Consider the following 21,664-nt stretch of genomic DNA (forward strand, 5'->3'; position numbering starts at 1 on the left):
TCTGTGTTATTGTGTGACTTTGGTTTCACCAAAGTCACACAATAGCACAAACAAACTAGCAGCGATAGACCAGCAACTCCCGTGTTCTGCAAGGTAAAATTACAGATTTTATCAATGGAGTCTGGTTGCTTTGGCGAGAGCACAGATGGATACAACGGCTTTGGTTCCCCGTCGAACAGACAGACAGGCAGCAAGGTAAAGCAGTGACAATATTTTAAACATACCATACACTTAAACTGATATTGATTCTTTTAGGTGGGCCTTTCTTTTTGGTGTCTGAAATACATTTTGCTGCTGGCCTCATCCACAGCAGTACATTGCTTTGGTTCCGTGCTGTAACTCCTGTCTGCTTGTCCAAACTGGGGGTGCGCCGATTGTCATCTACTGTAGGTAATACACTGACTATGAATAAGTACCTCATGCAACCCCACTTCAAAACACCTGAACTACCCACTTATTCATTCTTCAGTGATCACAAGTAGGTTTAGTGTTCTGTGCAATTAAAACAAGACCTGATTTGTCATCAGCACCCTGAATGAGTATGTATAGTGTTCAATAAAGATGTGAATGGCGCTTTGAGTGCAGAATGCTGATTGCTTTTATTTCACTTTCCTCAGATAAGTAAAACAAAAGACAACACAGCCACATTTTATTTTGAAAGTTTGCAAAATGGCTGTACAATGGCATATTACGTCATTAATTCATTTAAAAACAAAAAGATATTTAATTTTACCAGCCTTTTTGCTCATTGCTGTTATCTTGAAATGTACAACAAAAATTAACACAAAAATCTGTTTCCTAAAAAACCTTGGTTTGTTTAAAATATATAAAAACTCATATGTTTTCATGGCTATAATTGCCTTTCTGTAGAAACTGAATCCAGAAATGAACCCTCTTGTCGTGTACAGTCTGTTTTTAGGGTATTTTGATAAAGCCATACCTCTGCTAAGTCACGTCAGTAGCTGTATAAAAAAGCAGACAGTAAATACTTAAATTAATACTAAGTTTTACAAATCAATAAAACTAATTAGGAGAACTGTACACTGTGGCAAATGGTATGAAACGAGTCCTCACCTTTTGCCTTATCTCACCCTGACCTCTAATTCTCACCCTCGTCATCCTCCACTGCTGTATAGATGACCTGGTTTCTGCGTTTGATTCTGGGAGTTGTGCTTTTACTGCCAGGAGCCTCGGTCTCATCGCTGGTACGTTTCAGGATACGTGCAGCTTGGGCATCTTCATCATCGTCCTCACAGTGTTCTTCCCTTTCTGCTGCTGAGTGAGAGCAATCTACTGCTGGCGTAGAGTGGGCGGGAGGTGGCAGGTTCATCAGGTTGGACAGAGTAGCGGGTGAGGCGTCAGATTTGGGCGGGGGCAGGAACATACGGCCGGGGGTGCGGACTTCACCTTCAGGCAGCTTATCTCCCTTTACTACTGCTTTTGAGTTGCCCTCAACCTCCTCCTCTTCCTCCCACTCATCCTCTATTGTGATCTCGTCGGGATTAAATGAACTCGAGAATCCCGACGTGTCAGTTGGGTACTCGCTGGGTTCGTCCGCATTATCATCTTCATCCTCCTCCTCACCTCCAGTACTGCCTTGAATTCTCCCTAAGTCAACACCTCCCTCCCCAACATGGGCGTAGAGGTCTGTGAGGCCTAACGTGGCACAGAGCTCGGTCGTCTGAGGGTTGGTGTTGCAGCTGGGCGGGGTGTGGGGTTGGGGCTTGTTGGGGTCATAGGGTGGCACAGTCTGGCTGAAGTTGTCTGGAATGGCGAGTTCACCGCCAAGATCCTTCATCACCTTCATCATAGCTGCTTCTGAAGGTCTGAAGTCCCACCTGATGGGTAAAGACAATCCAGATTATCAATGACAGCATGAACCAAAACTGGAAGCCCAACAGCTGTGTTATTATGGTTGCCTATTCATATCCATGAGTGAGTGATTACGTCACCCGTGGCCTTTTCACTTGGATCACCATCTTGCAAGTGACTGCATTTGCTCTGCCTGTAATTTTATGTCTACATATCTGTGTACCGTTCGTGCAAGCCATTATTCTCTGGGGGGTTCCAGGGGTGAGGGGTGGTCCTTTGCAGATTGTTGGTGGCCTTCAGAATAGCAAGCCACTCCGGATCATACTCAAGACCCTCAGATGAACCCTCTCTCTCTGGAACATCCACAATCTGCAACACAAGCGTATACATCGTTGCTTAGAACTGTCACTCCTACACCTTAAACCAGACGGTGAATTTTGCCTATTTAATAACAAAACTTTCTCACCTGTAAGAATTCCCTGTAGGGCAGACATTTATCCAGGGACAGGAATTTGGTCACACGTGGGGCAGCATTAGCTTTTGGCTAAAGACAACAATATTCACTCAGTTGGTGCAATACATTGGTACCCAAAATTATTAAAATCACAATCTAAAATGTATCAGCTGCTAATACGGACATGAGCAGCAATACAGCTAGCTGCAAAAGACTGTCACCCTCACCTGATGCCGCATAACGGCAGCAAATTTCACATGGAGATGTGCAGAGAACCAGTAGTTGGGCTGGAGGTGAGCGAGGAGCTCCTCAGCAGCAGGACTTCCCAGAGTGTTGGTCTCCACTTCCTGACGCAGAAACTTCTTCTTTCTCAACAACTCCCCCGTACTTCCATAGTGGTAGATTCCACGAGGCCAGTCGTGGCTCATGAAAATGTCCATGGGCATCTGGATCTGAGTGGAAATAAACATTTCTGAATTAATATACACTGTTTTTATAAATAAATTGACAAATCTATTGAAATGTGTACAACAGAACAAGTTGAATCTATATTTACCTGTTTCAATTTGAATACCTCAATGTTTCGAATGTGGTAAACACTTCGAAGTGTATCAGGATTGTATGGGGGGAATTCATGGTGACCTAAGAGAGCACACATTTTTTGTTATCATACTGCATAGTGTGTGTATAACTTCAACCATTTAGACAGTCAAAAAAACTCACCCCTTCTGTAGTCACGTGATTTGAAGATTCCAGATGCGCCACCAATTCTGATCCCTTTGTAGCGAATAACACCAGCATAACCTGCGGAAAAATAGTCACGTCAGGCCCGGGAATTAACGGATATAATAGAACAGAATAATCACATCTACTGACTGCTGGTCTCTCCTACCCAGATAATATATGTTGGGTGCCACCCAGCCTCCATAAGGCAGCTCCTGCATGTGGTTGGAAGCCTCATGGTTCCCTCCAATGAAGATGGTCAGGACCGGAGCCTTCTTCTCTCCAGAATAGTATCTGCAACAAAGACAGTAATATTAATAAATGCTCTCACTCATATCTTGCATTTTTTAAAACTCACACAGACAAAAAAAGAACTGACTTGTAAAAGGTCTGCATCGTTCTGTACTTGGCTGGTACGGCCATGCACTTCATGTCTCCTTCATTTCGCACGGCTTGGAAGTCTCCACAGCAAAGCAGCAGGTCCACTTTTATCCCTTCCTTCTTCTCCAGATAGCCGATTGTCTCGTAGATCTTGTCCAGCTCTCCATGGCAACAGCCTTCCACCGCAATCTTCATGTTGCACAAACAGGTAATCTACTGATTCCCCAGAGAAAATCAGTGAGGGCTGGTTTGTTTTCTGTGCCCAGATACGGGCTGTCAGCCTCCACACGCAAGGATGCTCAGGCCTGCTCCTATTGAAATAATCGTTTCTGTAGGGATACAAATAAAACCAAGTTCAAAACATTGATGCTATTCCATCCTTTCACTTAAAATGACAGGAGAGAAAAAAAACATGGTTTTAAGTCAGTAGGTTTGACAATTACATGTCAAGTTTGTACAAGTAAAATGGGACGATGGAAAAGAACTTAAAATAATTTATAAGACTGTAGGGCTGCAACTAACGATTATTTTCATCGTTGATTAATCTGTTTATTATTTTCTTGATTAATCAATTAGTTGTTTGGTCTACAAAATGTCTGAAAATGGTGAAAAATGTTGGTTAGTGTTTCCAAAAGTCCAAAATTACGTCCTCAAATATCTTGTTTTGTCCACAACTCAAACATTTTCAGTTAACTGTCATAGAGGAGTAAAGAAACCAGAAAATATTCACATTTAAGAAGCTGGAATCTGAGAATTTTTACTTTTTGTCTTAAAAAAACCTACTCAAATCGATTATCAAAATAGTTGGCAATGAATTTACTAGTCGACAACTAATCAATTAATCGTTGCAGCTCTACAAGACTGCTATTAATGTGACTCCTATTAGATTTCGAGCTTCCTGCAGCTGTCTCCACAACCAGCACTGCTCCCAGTAGACCACTTACACACCAAAAACTGACAATAATCTGATATTTTCAGGTGGAATTTCATTCATTCTCACTGTGCAATATCATTTTCCACTTGTGCAATTTTGTTAATAGTCTGTTTATTGTCAATACTGTATATACTGCTCCTATTTACATACTTCCTTCTATTTAAATGGTTCATATTTTGTTACACTTTGTTTACCTCTTTTTCTACTGTGTTAGCTGATGCATCTTGTTTGTTGCACTATCCCCTTTGCTGCTGTACACTGTGACCACTTTTAAAACATTAAATAATCAGTGATGCACCCTGACATTAGGGTACAAACGTGGGTCTTTTTGGAGCTCTTAGTGGCTTCATGTTGCTTTAAAAACTTGCACATTTTATCCCTTTTATCTGACAAATGAGACTACTGCTGCTACTTTACATTCATCTAACGTTACTCTGTGCAGTTACAACACAGCTAACTGCTCAAACTATCCATGTAACTATTAACATAGCGAACAGTTAGCTAGATAGGCTAACAGGTAATTAAACATCGTGTTGAAACAAACAGCAAACATTGAACCATATTTATCACACAAACATACAAACAGAACACATTAAGATAACGTACGGTGATGAATTAATACCTCCAGAGTATGTTGGTCCAGTTTTATGCTCCGTAAAGTTGTAAACTGTGTCTGTAAATCATGTTTATGTTCAGATATGAGGAGACGAGAGAGAAATGAATTTTCCCACCTTGCAGCTACCGCTTACTGCGCATGCGCAAGACGTCACCAATTTGAGTAAACTAGTGGTTTGATACTCGGCGGCAGATTCAACACAAACAATATATGGAATACATTTTTTATGTTTACGCTTTTTTTGTAGTAAAAATATAGCTAAATTCATTCATTTAAAAATGTATTTCGAACATGTAGAATACAAAAAATAAAAAATAAAGAAAAAGAGAATGATCATACCAACAAGGGGACAGTCAGAAACATACATACAATGAAAAGCATAAGAAAAATAAATTGTCAACACTTGATGCCTTGATTTACATATTCGAAATATCCTTTTAATTGTTTTTCTTTTAACTTATACTAATCATATTCTTTTATTCGTTTTTATCTTATGCACTTTGTGCTCTTTTATCTTGCTTTTATATATGTAAAGCACTTTGAATTCTCTTTGTGTATGAAATGTGCTATATAAATAAACTTGCCTTGAAAAAAATAATGGAAAAATATGGAATATAATTTATTACGCTTTTTTTGTAGTAAAAATATAGCTAAATTCATTCATTTCAAAATGTATTTCGAACTTGTAGAATACAAAAAAAAAAAAAAAAAAAATTAAGAAAAAGAGAATGATCATACCAACAAGTGGACAGTCAGAAACCAATAGTATTTACATACAATGAAAAGCATAAGAAAAATAAATTGTCAACACTTGATGCCTTGATTTACATATTCGAAATATCCTTTTATTCTTTTTTATTTTAACTTATACTTTCATATTCTTTTATTCGTTTTTATCTTATGCTCTTTTATCTTGCTTTTATATATGTGAAGTACTTTGAATTGCCTTTGTGTATGAAATGTGCTATATAAATAAACTTGCCTTGAAAAAAATAATGGAAAAATATGGAATATAATTTATTACGCTTTTTTTGTAGTAAAAATATAGCTCAAATTTGTATCTATTATAAAGCCTGTATTTTCTTTAATTTTTTTAATTCATTATATATTTCTTATGGTTAAGGTTATAGTGTCGAATCTGCCTCACTGAAACACTACCTACGTCACACTTATAAACACTTCATTGACAATCCACTGTCAGAGTCAGCTCAGCCAAGTTAGCTGCTGTTTCTGTGTTGTATATCTGCTGCTAAGTCTTTACATATATATATATATATTTACCTGTGTGTTATCCTGGAGGAGTTGCGTGATTCTAGCAGCTGTTACTTTTCTTTTAAAGCCGCTCTCAGCTGCTCTGGAGGGGGGGCGGAGTGTCTGCAGAGAGCTGCGCCGACCAGGGCGCTCCATCGCCGGGGAGAGAGAGAGAGAGACATGGCGTGCCTGCTGGAGGCCCCTCTCCGCATCAGTGTGCTGTCTGTGAGTCTCGTTATCATCTCTAAATAGTGTTTGTTAAACTAACAGTAGGTATCAGTGATATGAAGAAGCTAGAAGCTGTCAAACTGAATGATTTCTCTTCTACAAGCACTTAAAGGCTTTGTAGCACTGTTAGCAACTCCGCCTACGTAGCTGATGTGTGAGATCCTTTTTAATCCTGGCCTCTCCCGGACGGGCGGGGACGTTCTGAACATACGCGATTAATGTGTCCGCTCGCCCCGTCGGTGTGCGGTGTGAACCAAATCAAACGAATACCTGTCAGTGTCACTCGGAATGAGTTAGCAGGCAGCTAACATGCTAACAGTGTCACTTACTGCTCCAAAACACGTTTAAAATGTTAATAATGAAACATAAATAGCTTTTTTTATTCCAACCACTCTGTGTGATTTACATGTAATGGTTGCAGCTTGCTAATTACAATAGCAAACTGTTAATCTAGCTAACCACTAGCATATGGTTAAGCTAGCTAAGCTAACTCACTGGTTGCTATGCTACTACTTCTGCAGGAGTTCTCCACACTGAAGGGTTAAAGGGTCAAAACATACTTTTACATACTGCTACTTCTCTTAATGGTGTTGTGCATGGTCAGACCGGTTAAGAGAAAAGACTGCATGTATATAGGCAAGGCAAGGCAGCTTTATTTGTAGAGCACATTTCAGCAACAGGGCAATTCAAAGTGCTTTACATGAACATTCAAGAACATGGAGACAAAGTGCAAAAGAACAGTAAGTTAATGCAGTATAAGATCATTATTTGATTTAATAAAAGGCAGCAGCAGCAAACAGGGAAGTTTGAAGCTTTGATTTAAAAGAGCTCAGAGTTGGAGTTGGTCCTGCAGGTTAGTGGGAGCTTGTTCCAGATATTTGGTGCATATAGCTTGTCTATCTCTTGTACTACTATTACTTCTGTAATTCTCTCTCTTTATTTTTTTTTACTTATTTATTTATATATATATATATTTATATATATATATATTTATATATATATATATTTATATTTATATATATATATATATTTATATATATATATATTTATATTTATATATATATTTATATTTATATATATATATATATATATATATATTCTTTCTTCCTTTTCTATTATTTTTTTACTTTCTCCTTTTTTATTTTTTTATTATTTTTTATTTTCTTCACTTGTATTCGTTTGTGAAGGGAAAAAACTCAATAAATATATTGTTTAAAAAAGGGTAAAAATCACATCAAATGAGCTCTGTCAGCAGCCCAAAGTGTAGTAATTAGCTGTAGCATGGTATTGTAATGTATTCTAGCAGGTGACAATGGCTGTCAGGTGTAATTTAGCTCAAGTTAACCTTAAATAGGTGAACGCCCCCATGTAAAGTTAGGTAACTTCCCTGCAGAAAGGAGAGTTTAGAAGATATTATGATAGCTTACACTTTATTTGAGCATAAGCAGCTCTGTTGTTGTGTATATTGTATTTGTATGCTAAACATTAAGCTAAAATGTAATGAATGTATATCACTGACAGGCAACCAGAAGCCAGTAGTAGCAGCCTGTTGTTAGCTGGGTGAGGTTTGCTCCTCTGGGTTCATGTGGAAAGTTCTGGTTTAAAGCTGTGATATCATTTAAGCCCTATATTTTAACTGCACTATTTTTTGCCTTAGATTATAATTTTGCCTTAGTGTTTCCCAAAGTCCAAGATGACGTCCTCAAATGTCTTTTTTTTGTCCACAACTCAAAAATATTCAGTTAACTGTCATAGAGGAGTAAAGAAACCAGAAAATACTCCCATATAAGAAGCTGGAATCAGAGAATTTTGACTTTTATTCTTAAAAAAAACTACTCAAATCGATTATCAAAATAGTTGGCAATGAATTTACTAGTTAACAACTAATCAATGAATCGTTGCTGCTCTACACAACTGTTATTAAGGTGACTCCTATTAGGTTTCAAGCTTATCATCAGTATTGTGCAGCATTGTCAGGGAATATACACAGAGTCTATATATTATAATAATAATAGAGGTTTGCTCCGCTGGGTTCATGTGGAAGGTTCTGGTTAAAGCTGTGATATAAACAGTTTTCTGGTGTCACATGAAGCCACTGGGTGCCATATATATATAACAGCTTTTGAAAGGGCCCTGCCTTGGATGTTGCTTTTTGTGTTAGTGAGCATGACTGTGGGTTTATCAATGCTTTTATTTTAGTTAAATGAACAAAAATCTGTGACTTCAAATTGTGTTTAATTGCTGTTGTTTTTATAATATTTCTAGTTCTTTAAATGCTTGCTACTGTTCCAGATTATGCAACCATAAAGTGTGACAGCCTCTTTCTCTCAACCTTTCAACTAAATTGATCTTAAAAATGTATGAAAGGTCATGCTAAAATCTGAACAGTATCTTTATTTTCTGTTTTGTGTATGTGTGAGAGAGAGCAAGATTCAATCTCATTAACTTTCAAGTAAAGTAGCCCCAGCCATGACATGAACTGTATACTGTATGCACATGCTGTCACTAATGTTTCTGTTTTATTTGTCCTCATATAGGAAGTCACTGCCACTAGTCGCCATTATGTTGACAGACTGTTTGACCCCGACCCACAGAAAGTGCTGCAAGGAGTCATGTAAGTCCAGCAGGGCTTTCTATATACCGTATATATTGTCTTCTTTAGTGCCTGCAGCAGGAAATGACAGCCTGTCCTTTCAGGTGGTTGACTACATTTTGAAGAGCGGGCATTGCTGCTATTTCACTAGCCAGCTTGCTGAAAGAGAGTTGACTTTATTCAGCCTGTGCATTTTTTTTCTCCCTTTTTTTTGCTGAACACTGATATAGTTCCCGTGCTGAAATGCACTGGTTGAGTGAGCATGACCTCTTTGTTTACATGCATAGGCTTTCATGTGACGATCTATTTCAAAATGCATTTCACTCATCAGCGTGACTTCATATCTCTCTCTCACTCTCTCCGTCTCATTGCGGCGACCTGGACTCTGACTGTTTCATCATCGTTATTTTTAACTTCTGAAGGGACGACTAGCTCTGGTTACGGCTCGTAGCGCCCCACTAGCAGAGCACCTGACTGACTTGACCGCCCTGCTACAGCTGTACTTTTCCATTAGGCTCACTCACCTGCTATGTGATATCATCTGGGGCACTTGCAGAGTGGAGGATACGCTGCATGGAAAACAAAATGCAGTGCATGCAAATAAACTGGCTCATTCTGTGTCCTACAACGATATGTGGTACATCTGCTTGTTGTAAACCTTTGTTCCAATTTGGAAATGTTGCCTGGCTGACCTCTTGTCTGTCTGCCTGCTGTCTTTATAACTTCTCTGATGATCTAGCTCCTGGCCTCTGACTGATCCTCACAATCTCTGAACAGTCTGATGACTATTAGCTTAACTTATATTATCAAAGGGCACTACTGCATCAAATGCATCTTTGATGGAATCATAATGTGCTAGCTGTACTTAAAGCATGCTTGTTTAGAATAAAAGTTATTTTTTTGTTGCAGAAGTATAGCAACGGTAACACTTTAGATTGCAACCTGCAGTGTAATTTTTTTTCCAATTTGCAGTGTCAGTTTTTGTACAGTGAACCAGTACTGTATGTACCGATACATGTCTGTAGGTTAAGGTGTGAAGTTGGGGAACACAAACACCAGATTGTTGTTCAGTAGGTCCTACTGTACTCCGTAATATTAGAATAGCCATTATAGCCTACAGTAAAAAAAAAAAAAAGCTAAGTTCCCAGATTGTTCCCCCTTATTCCTTAACTACACATCTTGTTCCCTTTTACCTACATGTATGTATCAGTACATACTTTACTGGTACACCGTTAATACAAGAATGACTGTAAATTGAGAAGAATTATGCCGTATGTTGGGGGCCGTAGTCTAAAGCGTTAGCAAATCTTAAACTTTTGTTACTGATAGCAAATCTGTCTCAGTTGCCCCAAATAGATTGCCAAGAAAGATCCTCATCTGTGTGTTTATGTCTGACTTCACAGTGACATGAAAAACGCTGTCATAGGAAACAACAAGCAGAAGGCCAATCTGATTGTCCTCGGAGCTGTACCGAGGTACGTATCTGCACACCTTCCTACTTCCTACTTTTACTTTCTTCCTACTTCCCACATTCTGACCATTAAAAAAACAAACATTCAAGTACACTCAAGATACAGACGTGACATTGGTGGTACACGCTTTTGTTCAGTAGACAGCCACTAAATGAAAAACTACAATGCCACAAAATACAAACTGGAATAGAAAAATACAGCACATCTTAAGAGTTGAACTTGCTAGCATCATCTACACTGCACCAGTGCACCTTACAGATTATTCAGCACCCTTTGCAGTGAACTTGCTTCAGTGTGTGTGTTCATTGCTTCCAGGTTACTATACCTGCTCCAGCAGAGCTCGTCCAGTCTGGAGCTCCGGACAGAGTGCGCCGTGGTGCTGGGCAGCCTCGCCATGGGCACCGAGAACAACATCAAGTCCCTGGTGGACTGTCACATCATCCCTGCTCTTCTTCAAGGTTGGGGCACACACACACAGAGACATGCATGCACATATATCCTGCAGAGGAGGACAACATCTTCGATGAGATACAAACCTATACAACACCTGTTTTTTGCAGGTCTCCTGTGTCCGGACCTGATATTCATTGAAGCTTGTCTTCGATGTCTCAGAACGGTCTTCATCAGTCCAGTCACTCCTGTGCAGCTGCTCTACACTGTAGGTTGTCTTGTACATGTTCTGCCTGCTATATACATACTACACACACACTGTACACATTCTGTCCCTGCATACAGATATTGTTAGTTCAGTGCATTTTTTTTGTTTTGTTTCAGGACCCCACTGTGATTCCCCATCTAATGTCTCTACTGAGTCGCTCACAGAGAACCCAGGAGTACATCACACAGATCTTCTCCCACTGTTGCAAGGTATTTTTGTTATTTGTTCACACACAAACACAGCGGAGTCCATCCGTCGCACTTGCAGCCAAGAACCAAGATTTATTGTTGATTGGACGTTTGTTGTCTCCAGACCCCTGAGCACCAGACGGTTCTTTTCAACCACGGCGCCATCCAGAACATCGCCCCTCTTCTTATCTCACCCTCTTATAAGGTATATGCCTCTCTGTGAGTGTTTATATTTACACAATAACATGACATGACACTTCACACACAGTTAACTCTGTATATCATTCTCTCCCTCCGACCTCATTGCGTCTTCAGGTCCGGATGCAGGCGTTAAAGTGTTTCTCAGTCCTGGCTTATGAGAACACTCAGGTCTCCATGACACTGGTGAATGGTGAGTCTCTTCTTGACTCTTTGCTCTTCTCTTCTCCTTGTATGGGCTGGCTGTGGGTAGAGCGGGTCGTCCTTTAACCAGAAGGTTGGCGGTTCGATCCCCGTCTTGCTCCCCGGGTGCTTCACAGTAGCCCACTGCTCCTTAATGCTTAGACTAGGTTAAATGCAGAGGTCAAATTTCATGTATGTATATGATGACTGTAATCAAATTTTAAGTTGTTTTTTTAAGAAGTATGAGCTTCACTCTTCAACCCCAGTTTATCTCCGTTTTTGTTTTCAGTGCTGGTGGATGGTGAGCTGCTCTCTCAGGTATTTGTCAGAATGATGCAAAGGGATCAACCCATTGAAATGCAGCTAACAGCAGCCAAATGGTGAGTGACATAAAACCATTTAATTGATATGAATTCATAATATATGACTATATATTTTTTCTTTGAGTGTGACCTCTTCTCCTTCTGTCCCAGTCTAACGTACATGTGTCGAGCGGGAGCCATCAGGACGGACGACAGCTGCGTAGTCCTAAAGGTCAGGCTTTTCTGACACCTCTTTTTATTATGATGATATTATATCAGTGGTGCTTGTTTATTTAATGTGCCTGTGACTTCCTGTTTCTCATTCAGACCCTGCCGTGCCTCGTGCGGATGTGCAGTAAAGAGCATTTGCTTGAGGAGAGGGTGGAGGGTGCAGAGACGCTGGCCTACCTGATGGAGCCCGACGTGGAGCTGCAGAGGATCGCGAGCACCACCGACCACCTGGTGGCCATGTTGGCCGACTACTTCAAATACCCCAGCTCTGTGTCCGCCATCACTGACATCAAGAGGGTGGGTCAGCGGGCCTGAGCGGGCTCTTTTCATGTGATTAGTGAGGTGAAACAGAGCAGGTGGTAGAGCTGCATCATTACACTAACATGACTAAAGGGCTTTTCACACAGAGAGCGACACTCTGCCAGGATGTCCTACTGTATCCTGCTCGTATTTTGCAGGATGCAAGCCAGAAAAGCATGCTGGGTATGGGTATTGGAAAGCACAGTAAGAGTTTACAGCCATGCTAGCGACACTGTGAGGCTGTGCTTTAAGCTAAATGCTAGCTGGTATGAGGTTTACCATGGTCAGCAGCATGTTAGCATGCAACATTTGCTAATTAGCATTAAACCCAAAGTGCAGCTGAGGTTGATGGGATTGTCTTTAGTGTCACAGGTATTTAAATCTGGACCAAAGTGTTGGGCCGACCAACCTTTAAATCCCTAGAGCCAGGCTGCTAACATGGCTAAAAATGATAATCACAATTATTTTTCTTAATAAGGCCAATTAAAGGCTATTTTTATCAGAATAGATTATTTTGCTCAGACTTCCAGACAGCACTTTGGCCCGTCTAGTTATGCCTCTATAATCAGCTCTGACCCAGTAATCCTTAGTTTGTCTGAATGAAGCCATTTATGTTTTTTTGTTTCCCAGCAACTAATAAGTGAGTATAATTATGAATGTGGCCTTTAACAAATGTTTGACTCTTTTATTAACTTTGAAGATATCATCTTTTTCATCAGAAAGTTCTGCCACCTGTTGATATTATGCACCACTTCACATTCTGTCCTCTCTGTCATCTGCAGCTGGACCACGACCTGAAGCACGCACACGAGCTGAGACAAGCTGCTTTCAAACTTTACGCCTCACTAGGCTCCAACGACGAGGACATCCGCAAAAAGGTGACCTTTCCCTGGGGGTACTTTTGTTTGCATATATAACTCTGCATGGATCTCTATATTTATATTCTACTCCATCCTCTCCCCTTTTCTTGTCTTCAGATCACAGAGACGGAGAACATGATGGACCGGATAGTCAGCGGCCTATCAGAATCCAGCATTAAAGTCCGTTTGGCGGCCGTCAGGTACAGTGCCAAGCGAGTCTCTGTCTCCCCACCCTGACATCTGCCCTCTTAATACTCCCTCTAATCCCTGCACCAAGAATTTAACGGACATTTTGATATGAAATTTGATTGTGTTTTAGGATCTCCCCTCTGAATGTCTACATTAAAAGACGTTAGATAACAGGCAGTATTGCTTTTTAATTTGCATATTTGTTCGAATGAGCAGTTTTAATAATGTACACAGTTAACCCTTTTGTATCCACTTGTCTTGTTATTCTTTAGGCTTAATTAAGACCAAAAGGGGTTTAAAATGTTATTTAAATATTAAAATGCTGTCTATTTTAATTCAGGTTTTGTTATGTTGAAAATTCTATAATATCAAATCCGGATGATCTATTAAACCAAACTTTTAACTGCTTAATTTTTACTAAATGCCATGCAACTGTATCTAAACTGTCCGTTCATATTTTTATTATTTTTTTGTGCAGGTGTCTTCACAGTCTGTCGCGGTCGGTGCAGCAGCTAAGGACCAGCTTCCATGACCATGCGGTGTGGAAACCCCTTATGAAGGTCAGTTTTAATGAGTGCATACAGCAAAGCACATCTCTGTACATCTTTATATATTATATGTACATTGTATAAGCACATACTCACTGAGAGGTTGTATGTAGCTGTTGCAGAACGCCCCAGATGAAGTCTTGGTCATGGCCTCCTCTACACTATGCAATCTACTGCTGGAGTTCTCACCCAGCAAAGAGGTACACACACTCACACACACACACACACACATATATATATATATATAAAAAAAGAGAACAGATTGTATTACATTAATATTGAGACCATTGGATTCTGTTGATCTGCAGCCCATCCTGGAGTCAGGGGTGATTGAATTACTATGCAGTCTGACCCAGAGTGACAGTCCTGCACTGAGGGTCAACGGGATCTGGGCTCTGATGGTAAGAGGAATTAACATCTTTTAAGGCCTTTACACACCGGGGGGAGGGTGGGGGGGGTCCATATATTTTTTGTAACGAGGTTGATTTTTCTGAGTTTTGCACCAAGAAGAAAGGCATCAACCAACCACGTTGTGCAGAACGGACCTATTTAATACGTACACTATAGTGTACAACAACACAGTCCGAACCGAGACGGAAAACTTTATTACTCCTTTCAACCTTGACAAAGGCAGCGCTGCGCAGACCAGACCAGACCAGACTAGACTAGACCAGATCCAGTCCTTCCGTTCTTATCTTTCACAATAAAAGCCCTAGACGGATACACTGCGTAACTGTTTACCAGAGGCAAATTCACTCAAGAGCATTTTGCTAAAAGGAAACTAAAATAGCTGACAGTAGTTTAGGCTATAAAACAATTTAGCTCAGGCAGACTGCCAGGCGCCGCTCTGGGTCAATAGGATCCCGGTAGTTGATCCTCTGCCTGCACGAATCTATTCAAACCTTTTATTGAAAAAGTGTTGCAGCTGTTTCAAATTTGCATTGATGCCATATAAATATTTTTGATGCAAAATATTATCATTTTCGTGTTGTTTATTCATCACACATCCAGTGTGCAAAGACCTTTACACTTCTTGGCTTCTTACAACCAACATTCATTACAATGTTTGGATGTAATGAATGTGAATCTATTTTTCTCATTTTTTCTCTACACTGCAAAACACCTGTTGCTCTGTGTTGTGTGTTTAAAGTTGTATATATAATATATGCAGTGAGTTAGAATATAATAAAGCAGATCCTTTGATCTATTTTACATTTTCCTACAGTGCCTCATACTGCCAGATTATTTCAGTACTAAACGTGTGTGTGTCTGTGTGTCCAGAACATGGCGTTCCAGGCGGATCAGAAGGTGAAGGTGGAGATCGTTCGGTGTTTGGGTACGGAGCAGTTGTTCCGCCTGCTATCAGACCCCGACACCAACGTGCTGATGAAGACCCTCGGTTTGCTGCGCAATCTGCTGTCAACGCGACCAGTAAGAGACACACTCACAAATGCACGCATATGCATGATTAGAAACTTAAAGGTACTAATTGCATGGCTCTCAACATGGCTGAGCGGCAGTTTGAAGCTAACGGTGCTAACAGTGTTAACCTGCGGGGGAACCGGAGGGTGGGCGCTACGCTTCCGCAACGGCGCTCTCGGTCGGAACGGCTGCAACTGCTGTATGAGAGCAGTGCAGAGTGTTTCCAGATGGGAAACTATCGTACCAGAGGCTTAAAATTATCATAACCCCCGAGAACAACTGGGCATTAATGTGTAATTTTTCAGGCTGAATGAAATGATTGGAAAGACTTATTACAGTCCTGCAACAGCCACAGATACTGGATTTATTTTTCTCTTTTGTCAGAGCATTGGATTTATTTATTGCTGTTGGGATGTAAGGAGAATTTCAACCAATATAACAAAAGATGTATTACTACCAATCCTACCTTTAAATACAGCATGCATACTGATTCTCTCCTCTTTACTCTCCCCTCTCGACTGACAGCACATCGATCAGATCATGAGTTCTCACGGGAAGCAGATCATGCAGGCAGTGACCCTCATCCTGGAAGCGGAGCACAGTATAGAGGTCAAAGAACAGGTGAGCCCCCCTCCCTTCGCTTCATGCTTACAAATGGTTTTCATACAGAATTCATCCTACAGCTGCATGAAAAAGCCGCATTGCAGAGTCGTTTTAACATTCTGCAGGTCTTTTACTCAGTTAGCCATGTCTAGTGATGCTTGTAGAGCTGGAGGCACATCAGAGAGGATCAGTCGGCAATTTAGATTTTTGTTTCTGAATCACAAAGAACAAAGTTTTCAAATAACAGCACTGATGTAACTCTTTTCCTATCTGTCAGACGCTGTGCATCCTCGCCAACATCGCCGACGGCAACACGGCCAAGGAACTCATCATGACCAATGACGACATGCTCCAGAAAATCAAATACTACATGGTACTACAAGCCCTCCACTGTGGCTCACCCTTGTGATCAGATCAAGTGTTTGGTGGTGGTGTTGCAGCATGCATACAGATCCTCTGCTGCTTCCCCTTCACTCCTGACATGTTGACAGCACACACAGCTCTCACGGGAAGCATGTTGTACCAACTGAGGACTACACTGCTCTGATTGAGGTCATGTGACCTGTGCTTTTGTTTTGTTTTCCCTCATTTGTAATTTTCCTGACTTCTGCTGTTCCCGCAGGGGCATTCGAATGTGAAACTGCAGCTCGCCGCCACCTTCTGCATCTCAAACCTTATCTGGAATGAGGAGGACGGTAAGGGACACACCACACAAGTGGAAGGAGGAGTAAAGGGATAGTTCAGGTGTTTTGTAGTGGGGTTGTATGAGGTACTTATCCATAGTCAGTGTATTACCTACAGTAGATGACGGTCGGCACTCCCCCCGTCAGAAACATAGACTGTGTAGCAGTCTTAGGGCAAGGTAAACCAGCAAAAATATTCTAAATAAAACGTACACTTAAATTGATATTGATTTTTTTTAGGTGAGCCTTTCTTTTAGGTTTCTAATATATGTTCTGCCGGCCCCGTCCACAGCAGTACTTTAGGTAATACACTGACTATAGATAAGTACCTCATACAACCCCACTTCAAAACACCTGGACTATCCCTTTAAAGAAAGGGGCCAGGTTCAGAGAGAGGAGGTTGTAGGTCTGAAGGCACATTACAGCAGAAAAACAAGGGTCTAGAGCTGCAGTATTTTCCACTCTAGGACTCCCAGTGGTGCTGCACTAAATGGAGCTACCTTAGCTGCAATGCTAATGTTGTTATAAGTAGATCACTACGTTTCAGAGACTCAAACTGTGTCTTTTATGATAAAACCTGGTAGCTGCATCTGCATGCTGATATATTTCACAAAACATCTTTACTGTCTGGTCTCGATATGAGGCCAATTTGTTATTGTACAAATCAAAAAACACAAGTAATTTGTTTTTCGTCCATCTTTCAGTTCAAGCAGTGGTCAACAGCGATTGTGCCCACAAAGGTCAGCACAGCTCAGGTCAAAGTTCAACAAATTTCAAGTTCTTTTAGACGCAAAGTGAAGTCTGTTGTCTAGAAAAAAACACTTCGATAATGGTGCACTAAATGTTTAAAGAAATTACAAAGCCATTTATGCACATGCCTAAATGTCAGATATTGCAAGATGTTGTAATTAATGAATTCACCTCTCTGCTTCATGGTGTGCTCTCAGGTTCTCAGGAGCGTCAGGATAAGCTGAGGGAGATGGGCTTTGTGGACATCCTGCACAAACTCACCCAGGCCTCCGACCCCAACCTCTGTGACAGGTGGGCCAGAACAGCAAACCATCAAACCAACTCTGTCGCCTACAAAATTACGTTCCCAGACAACTAAACTGAATTCTCAATTACGTTTCGAGGGAATAGGGTATTTTCTCCCGGATTATGATTGCAGTTTTAAACAGTTTTAAACACGTGGTTAATGTTGTAAATTGAAAAAAAAATAAAAAATACGACTGGGTTAGGTTTAGTAAAAAACATCATGGTTTGGCTTGAAATAATGTTTCACACGGGACACGAACAGCGGTCTCCTGGGGGAAAGTTCAGTGTTAGTTTGACCCAACCACCTGTAGTGGACCTTCTCGCTTGTTACACTCGTTATTATTCCACGTAACTTTCATTAACATCGCTCGTTGTACTACGTCACCTGCGGCAGCCGTCCGCGGTCTGTCATGGAGTGATCCAGAGATGATGTATTTTTGTAGGCAAACCAGGAAGTTAGCATCGCCATGGTTCCCTCGACAAAAATCCAATGGGATTTTTCCATTGGGTTTTGGATTTTTGTAGAAAATAAGCTCTGTGGCAAACACACGTTCATGATAATCTCCACAAATGAACACCACTTTTATGATTTTTGAACCGTAAATGCAATCACCAGAAGTAAAAAGCTAACGGCGTGATGACCGGTAGTAGTCTCGTTTAGCCACTTGTTAGCAACCGTGTTTTTTAAAACAAGTAAAAGCTTAAAAATGTAAGAGTTGGGTATTTACTGACGTATTTTATGTCGTAGAACAGACATTAAAATCTCTTAAGCTTGTGTTAACCACAGACCTTATTTCAGGCATCTAACTAAAAACCCATTGACTTCCAGACGAGGGAACCGGATGTGCTAAAATGCTAACTCATTTACCGGTTTTAGGACTCATTCCTGCAGCAATCTATTAGAAACGTATTTGCGATACGTCAAAGACAAACGTAATCTGCGACAAAATGTTTCCCTCGAAACGTAATCGAGAATGCAGTTTAGTTGTATGGGAACGTATTTTTTAGGAGACATGGCTGCATAAAACACAAAACATTCTCATGTTAAATAGCAGAGCAGGGTGGACTGATTGTGTGTCTCTCTCTGTCAGGGCGAAGACGGCGATGCAGCAGTACCTAGCGTGACTACAGAGGGGAGCGATCCCCTTCTGCCAGCCTCACTAACAATCGTCGGGAGGAGGACACCTGCCATTGGTTCTTTTCTTTCTTGTTCTGTTTAACCTCGAGGCTTGTTTTGTTGCACAAAGACACCTTTTTTTGGACCTGTGGCTGGCCTCCCTTCACCTCCCACCTCCCATCCACCAACAGTTCAGCTCACTCCAAACCTCAGCTTGGAGACCGTGGTTGTTGGGAAAATCAACGGTTAGGAGGAGTTCTCGTGGATTTTGTTTTGTTTTCAACAATGAAGTGAATTTTTTTCCTTTTGGGACTTTGTGATTTGCAACTTTTTGTTTCTTTAGAGTGCAGCAGCCTGACACTAGCACCGCCTTGGTGCTTTTTGGACTCCCGATAGCGGAGATTCTGGTCTCAGAGAAGCGGACTACGAGGTTTGACACAGAGCTGTTGGACGGCAAAGCTTCCCAGTTTTATTTTTAATTAATATTACTATTAATAATAATGTTTCCTTAAGGCAAGCAAGGACACATTTGGAAAAAAAACAGACTGCCTATTTTGAAATTTTGGGTGTTTTCTTTTTTTTGTGGATACATACCTCGTAAATATATAAATATATATAAATATAAACATAAATCTATATTTTTGGATTTTTATTTTCCCCTGTTTGTTTTCATTCATCCTCTCTGAACCATGATTCATGGCACAGTAGGGTGAATCCACTGCAGTCTGTTTCTGACTCTGAACATGGTCTCTTAGAGGTGAATAAGGAAAAGAAATGTAATTCCCCCGATTTATTTTTTCTCTCTTCTCACCGTTGTGGTTCTGCGTGCACTGTCGCCTGTCACTTCTGTCCAATATCCTTATAATCCCAATGGGAAATGTCGTTCCAGAGTGCTCACTCTGACCTGCCCGGTTACGAATTAACAGGCATTAACAGTACACACACCACCAGAGATAAGAGGATGCATGTATCCTCACAGCTCTTAGAAGACTTAATGTCTGTTTTCTGAATCCTCTGCAGCCCCCTCTTCCTCCTGTGTGTTTGTCAAAAGGGATAAATGAACGGTTTCTTTCCTTGGATGTGTTTTGAGAAGCGAGCGAGTAGATTTAACGAATAAAGGAGGAACTATTTGAGACTGGCCCCTGGAGGGTAAAGCACTAAGTGCATCCACAGCAGCAGAATCGAGTGCTACATTTCTTCCCCCTCGATCGTATAATTTCTTCTCCCATCAGGTTATATTTAGAGTGTTGTTCCCTGGCATTTCAAACCTTAACTGAAACTCTGATAGAATGAATGTTACCATTGAAAATATATGCAGACCTGAAGAAGGATTTCTTCTGTGTTGCGTCTTATTTCTCCTCGGAGGGCACAGTATCACCAGAGGACTGTGGGGTGGCTTCATGTCTTTAGTCCTGAGCTTTAAAGGGGACATATCGTGAAAAATAATCACTTTTTCAGTGCTTGTGCACATACTGTACATTTGCAACATGTTCTCATCTCAACTCGTCACATACCGCCGCTTTGTCACGTCCTTTGGCGTCACTTTATGTTCGACATCAAAACCATTAGTTGGGTTTAGGAAAGAACTTCATGGTTGGGCTTAAAACTACCACGTTTGTGCAGTGAAAATAACACTGAACGTTTTGAACACGGGACGCGAACGAACAGCTGATTGTAACGTGACGCACGGGACACGAACAGCGGTCGCCTGGATGAAAGCCTTGTGTTTGTTGGACCCATCTACTCACACTCCCTGCACACTTTCTCTGAGCGTTAACTGTTTCCGTGGATGGGTTTACATTACAGTTAATGGAACGCCTGGTGCGTTTCATACTGGCTCTGCCGTGTGCCGTGTGCAGCGGTACCGAACGTCAACGGCCGTGACAAAGCCTCGGTATTTGACGCCCTGGGAATGAGAACAGGCTGACTTTTGGGTATCTGGAGTGTCTACCGACCCACAAACTGAAATAAGACAACCCAGTTAGATTTTTGTGGGTTGTCTAGATCAGAAAACATGTGATTCATCCATTCAGATTTGGCTCCCCTTCCTATGTCACATGCAGGCTCAGACGGCGAATACAGGTATATTCAGACAGACAGGATGGGAAAAATAATGTGTTTTTTCAACATTAAAGCATGTAAACATGTTCTAGTAGAAACCCAAAGTACAAGTATGAACTTGGAAGTGAGCGTGATATGTCCCCTTTAACCTCTGCAATCAGATCAAAACCATCTACAAGGATTCTCTCTCACATTCACACAAATATATATATATATAAGTACAGTGAACTTCCCATTCAGTGTGTATTGCAGCGAATGGTTGCCCAGCCCCAGTTTGTGCCTCATGTTTTACCAGTCACAGAGGTAATTATCACTTTCTCTGAAAAATAAATACCCGGCGATGTTTGAAAAACCCAGAGGCTTTGTTAACAACACTTGCCGCTGTGCTGCTGAGGACATTTCTAACAGTCTGGATAAAAATATAGTGTTTGCTGCAGGACAAAAAAGATTTTTGACCTGTTTCCTAATCCAAACCAAGACAGTAGTCGAAAATAATGTCTTTGCTTAATTCATATAATGTGAACTAACATTTTGAAACTGTATTATCAATTATATTTGTTTATATTGCTACTTTATATTTATTTTGTATTTTATTATAAATAATGCATTGATATTTTTCATG

At 40.8% G+C, this 21,664-nt stretch overlaps 2 protein-coding genes across 5 annotated transcripts; one reads left to right on the forward strand and one right to left on the reverse strand.

Moving 5' to 3' along the window:
- Positions 1–574: 574 nt before the first annotated feature.
- dbr1 (debranching RNA lariats 1) lies at positions 575–5,080 on the reverse strand. Of its 3 annotated transcripts, XM_074657625.1 has the most exons (10): positions 4,911–5,074; positions 3,369–3,699; positions 3,159–3,283; positions 2,990–3,070; positions 2,823–2,908; positions 2,494–2,718; positions 2,279–2,356; positions 2,036–2,181; positions 1,075–1,838; positions 575–962 (listed from the first exon to the last, which is right to left on the reverse strand). In XM_074657625.1, exons 2-9 carry the CDS (start codon positions 3,563–3,565, stop codon positions 1,100–1,102), a joined length of 1,677 nt encoding a protein of 558 aa, XP_074513726.1. In that variant the 5' UTR covers positions 3,566–3,699; positions 4,911–5,074; the 3' UTR covers positions 575–962; positions 1,075–1,099. The 3 variants fall into 3 exon arrangements, with proteins under 3 accessions (XP_074513726.1, XP_074513727.1, XP_074513725.1); XM_074657626.1 differs by having other exon boundaries at positions 575–1,838; positions 4,927–5,080; XM_074657624.1 differs by having other exon boundaries at positions 575–1,838; positions 4,911–5,073.
- A 1,022-nt stretch (positions 5,081–6,102) lies between these two features.
- Positions 6,103–20,312, forward strand: armc8 (armadillo repeat containing 8). 2 transcript variants are annotated; one of them, XM_074657660.1, is made up of 23 exons: positions 6,103–6,396; positions 8,937–9,013; positions 10,396–10,467; positions 10,780–10,922; positions 11,025–11,122; positions 11,239–11,331; positions 11,435–11,515; positions 11,626–11,701; positions 11,981–12,071; positions 12,165–12,225; positions 12,321–12,521; positions 13,307–13,402; positions 13,502–13,584; positions 14,052–14,133; positions 14,235–14,321; positions 14,430–14,522; positions 15,403–15,552; positions 16,069–16,164; positions 16,424–16,519; positions 16,769–16,841; positions 17,534–17,569; positions 17,777–17,870; positions 18,956–20,312. In XM_074657660.1, exons 1-23 carry the CDS (start codon positions 6,352–6,354, stop codon positions 18,987–18,989), a joined length of 2,058 nt encoding a protein of 685 aa, XP_074513761.1. In that variant the 5' UTR covers positions 6,103–6,351; the 3' UTR covers positions 18,990–20,312. The 2 variants fall into 2 exon arrangements, with proteins under 2 accessions (XP_074513761.1, XP_074513762.1); XM_074657661.1 differs by lacking the exon at positions 17,534–17,569.
- Positions 20,313–21,664: the final 1,352 nt, after the last annotated feature.

The sequence above is a fragment of the Sebastes fasciatus genome, chromosome 14 (assembly GCF_043250625.1).
Source record: "Sebastes fasciatus isolate fSebFas1 chromosome 14, fSebFas1.pri, whole genome shotgun sequence".
Classification (NCBI taxonomy): domain Eukaryota; kingdom Metazoa; phylum Chordata; class Actinopteri; order Perciformes; family Sebastidae; genus Sebastes; species Sebastes fasciatus.

Bases quoted from the DNA above. Each gene is read 5' to 3' on its own strand.
- dbr1 (XM_074657626.1), bottom strand. From the start codon at position 3,565: ATGAAGATTGCGGTGGAAGGCTGTTGCCATGGAGAGCTGGACAAGATC. The intron at 2,719-2,822 runs GTAAATATAGAT...ATTTCCACTCAG, and splicing joins AGGTATTCAAATTGAAACAG to ATCCAGATGCCCATGGACAT. The intron at 2,357-2,493 runs GTGAGGGTGACA...TGTTGTCTTTAG, and splicing joins CTGCCGTTATGCGGCATCAG to CCAAAAGCTAATGCTGCCCC.
- armc8 (XM_074657660.1), top strand. From the start codon at position 6,352: ATGGCGTGCCTGCTGGAGGCCCCTCTCCGCATCAGTGTGCTGTCT. The intron at 11,516-11,625 runs GTATATGCCTCT...TTGCGTCTTCAG, and splicing joins TTATCTCACCCTCTTATAAG to GTCCGGATGCAGGCGTTAAA. The intron at 17,570-17,776 runs GTCAGCACAGCT...GTGTGCTCTCAG, and splicing joins CAGCGATTGTGCCCACAAAG to GTTCTCAGGAGCGTCAGGAT.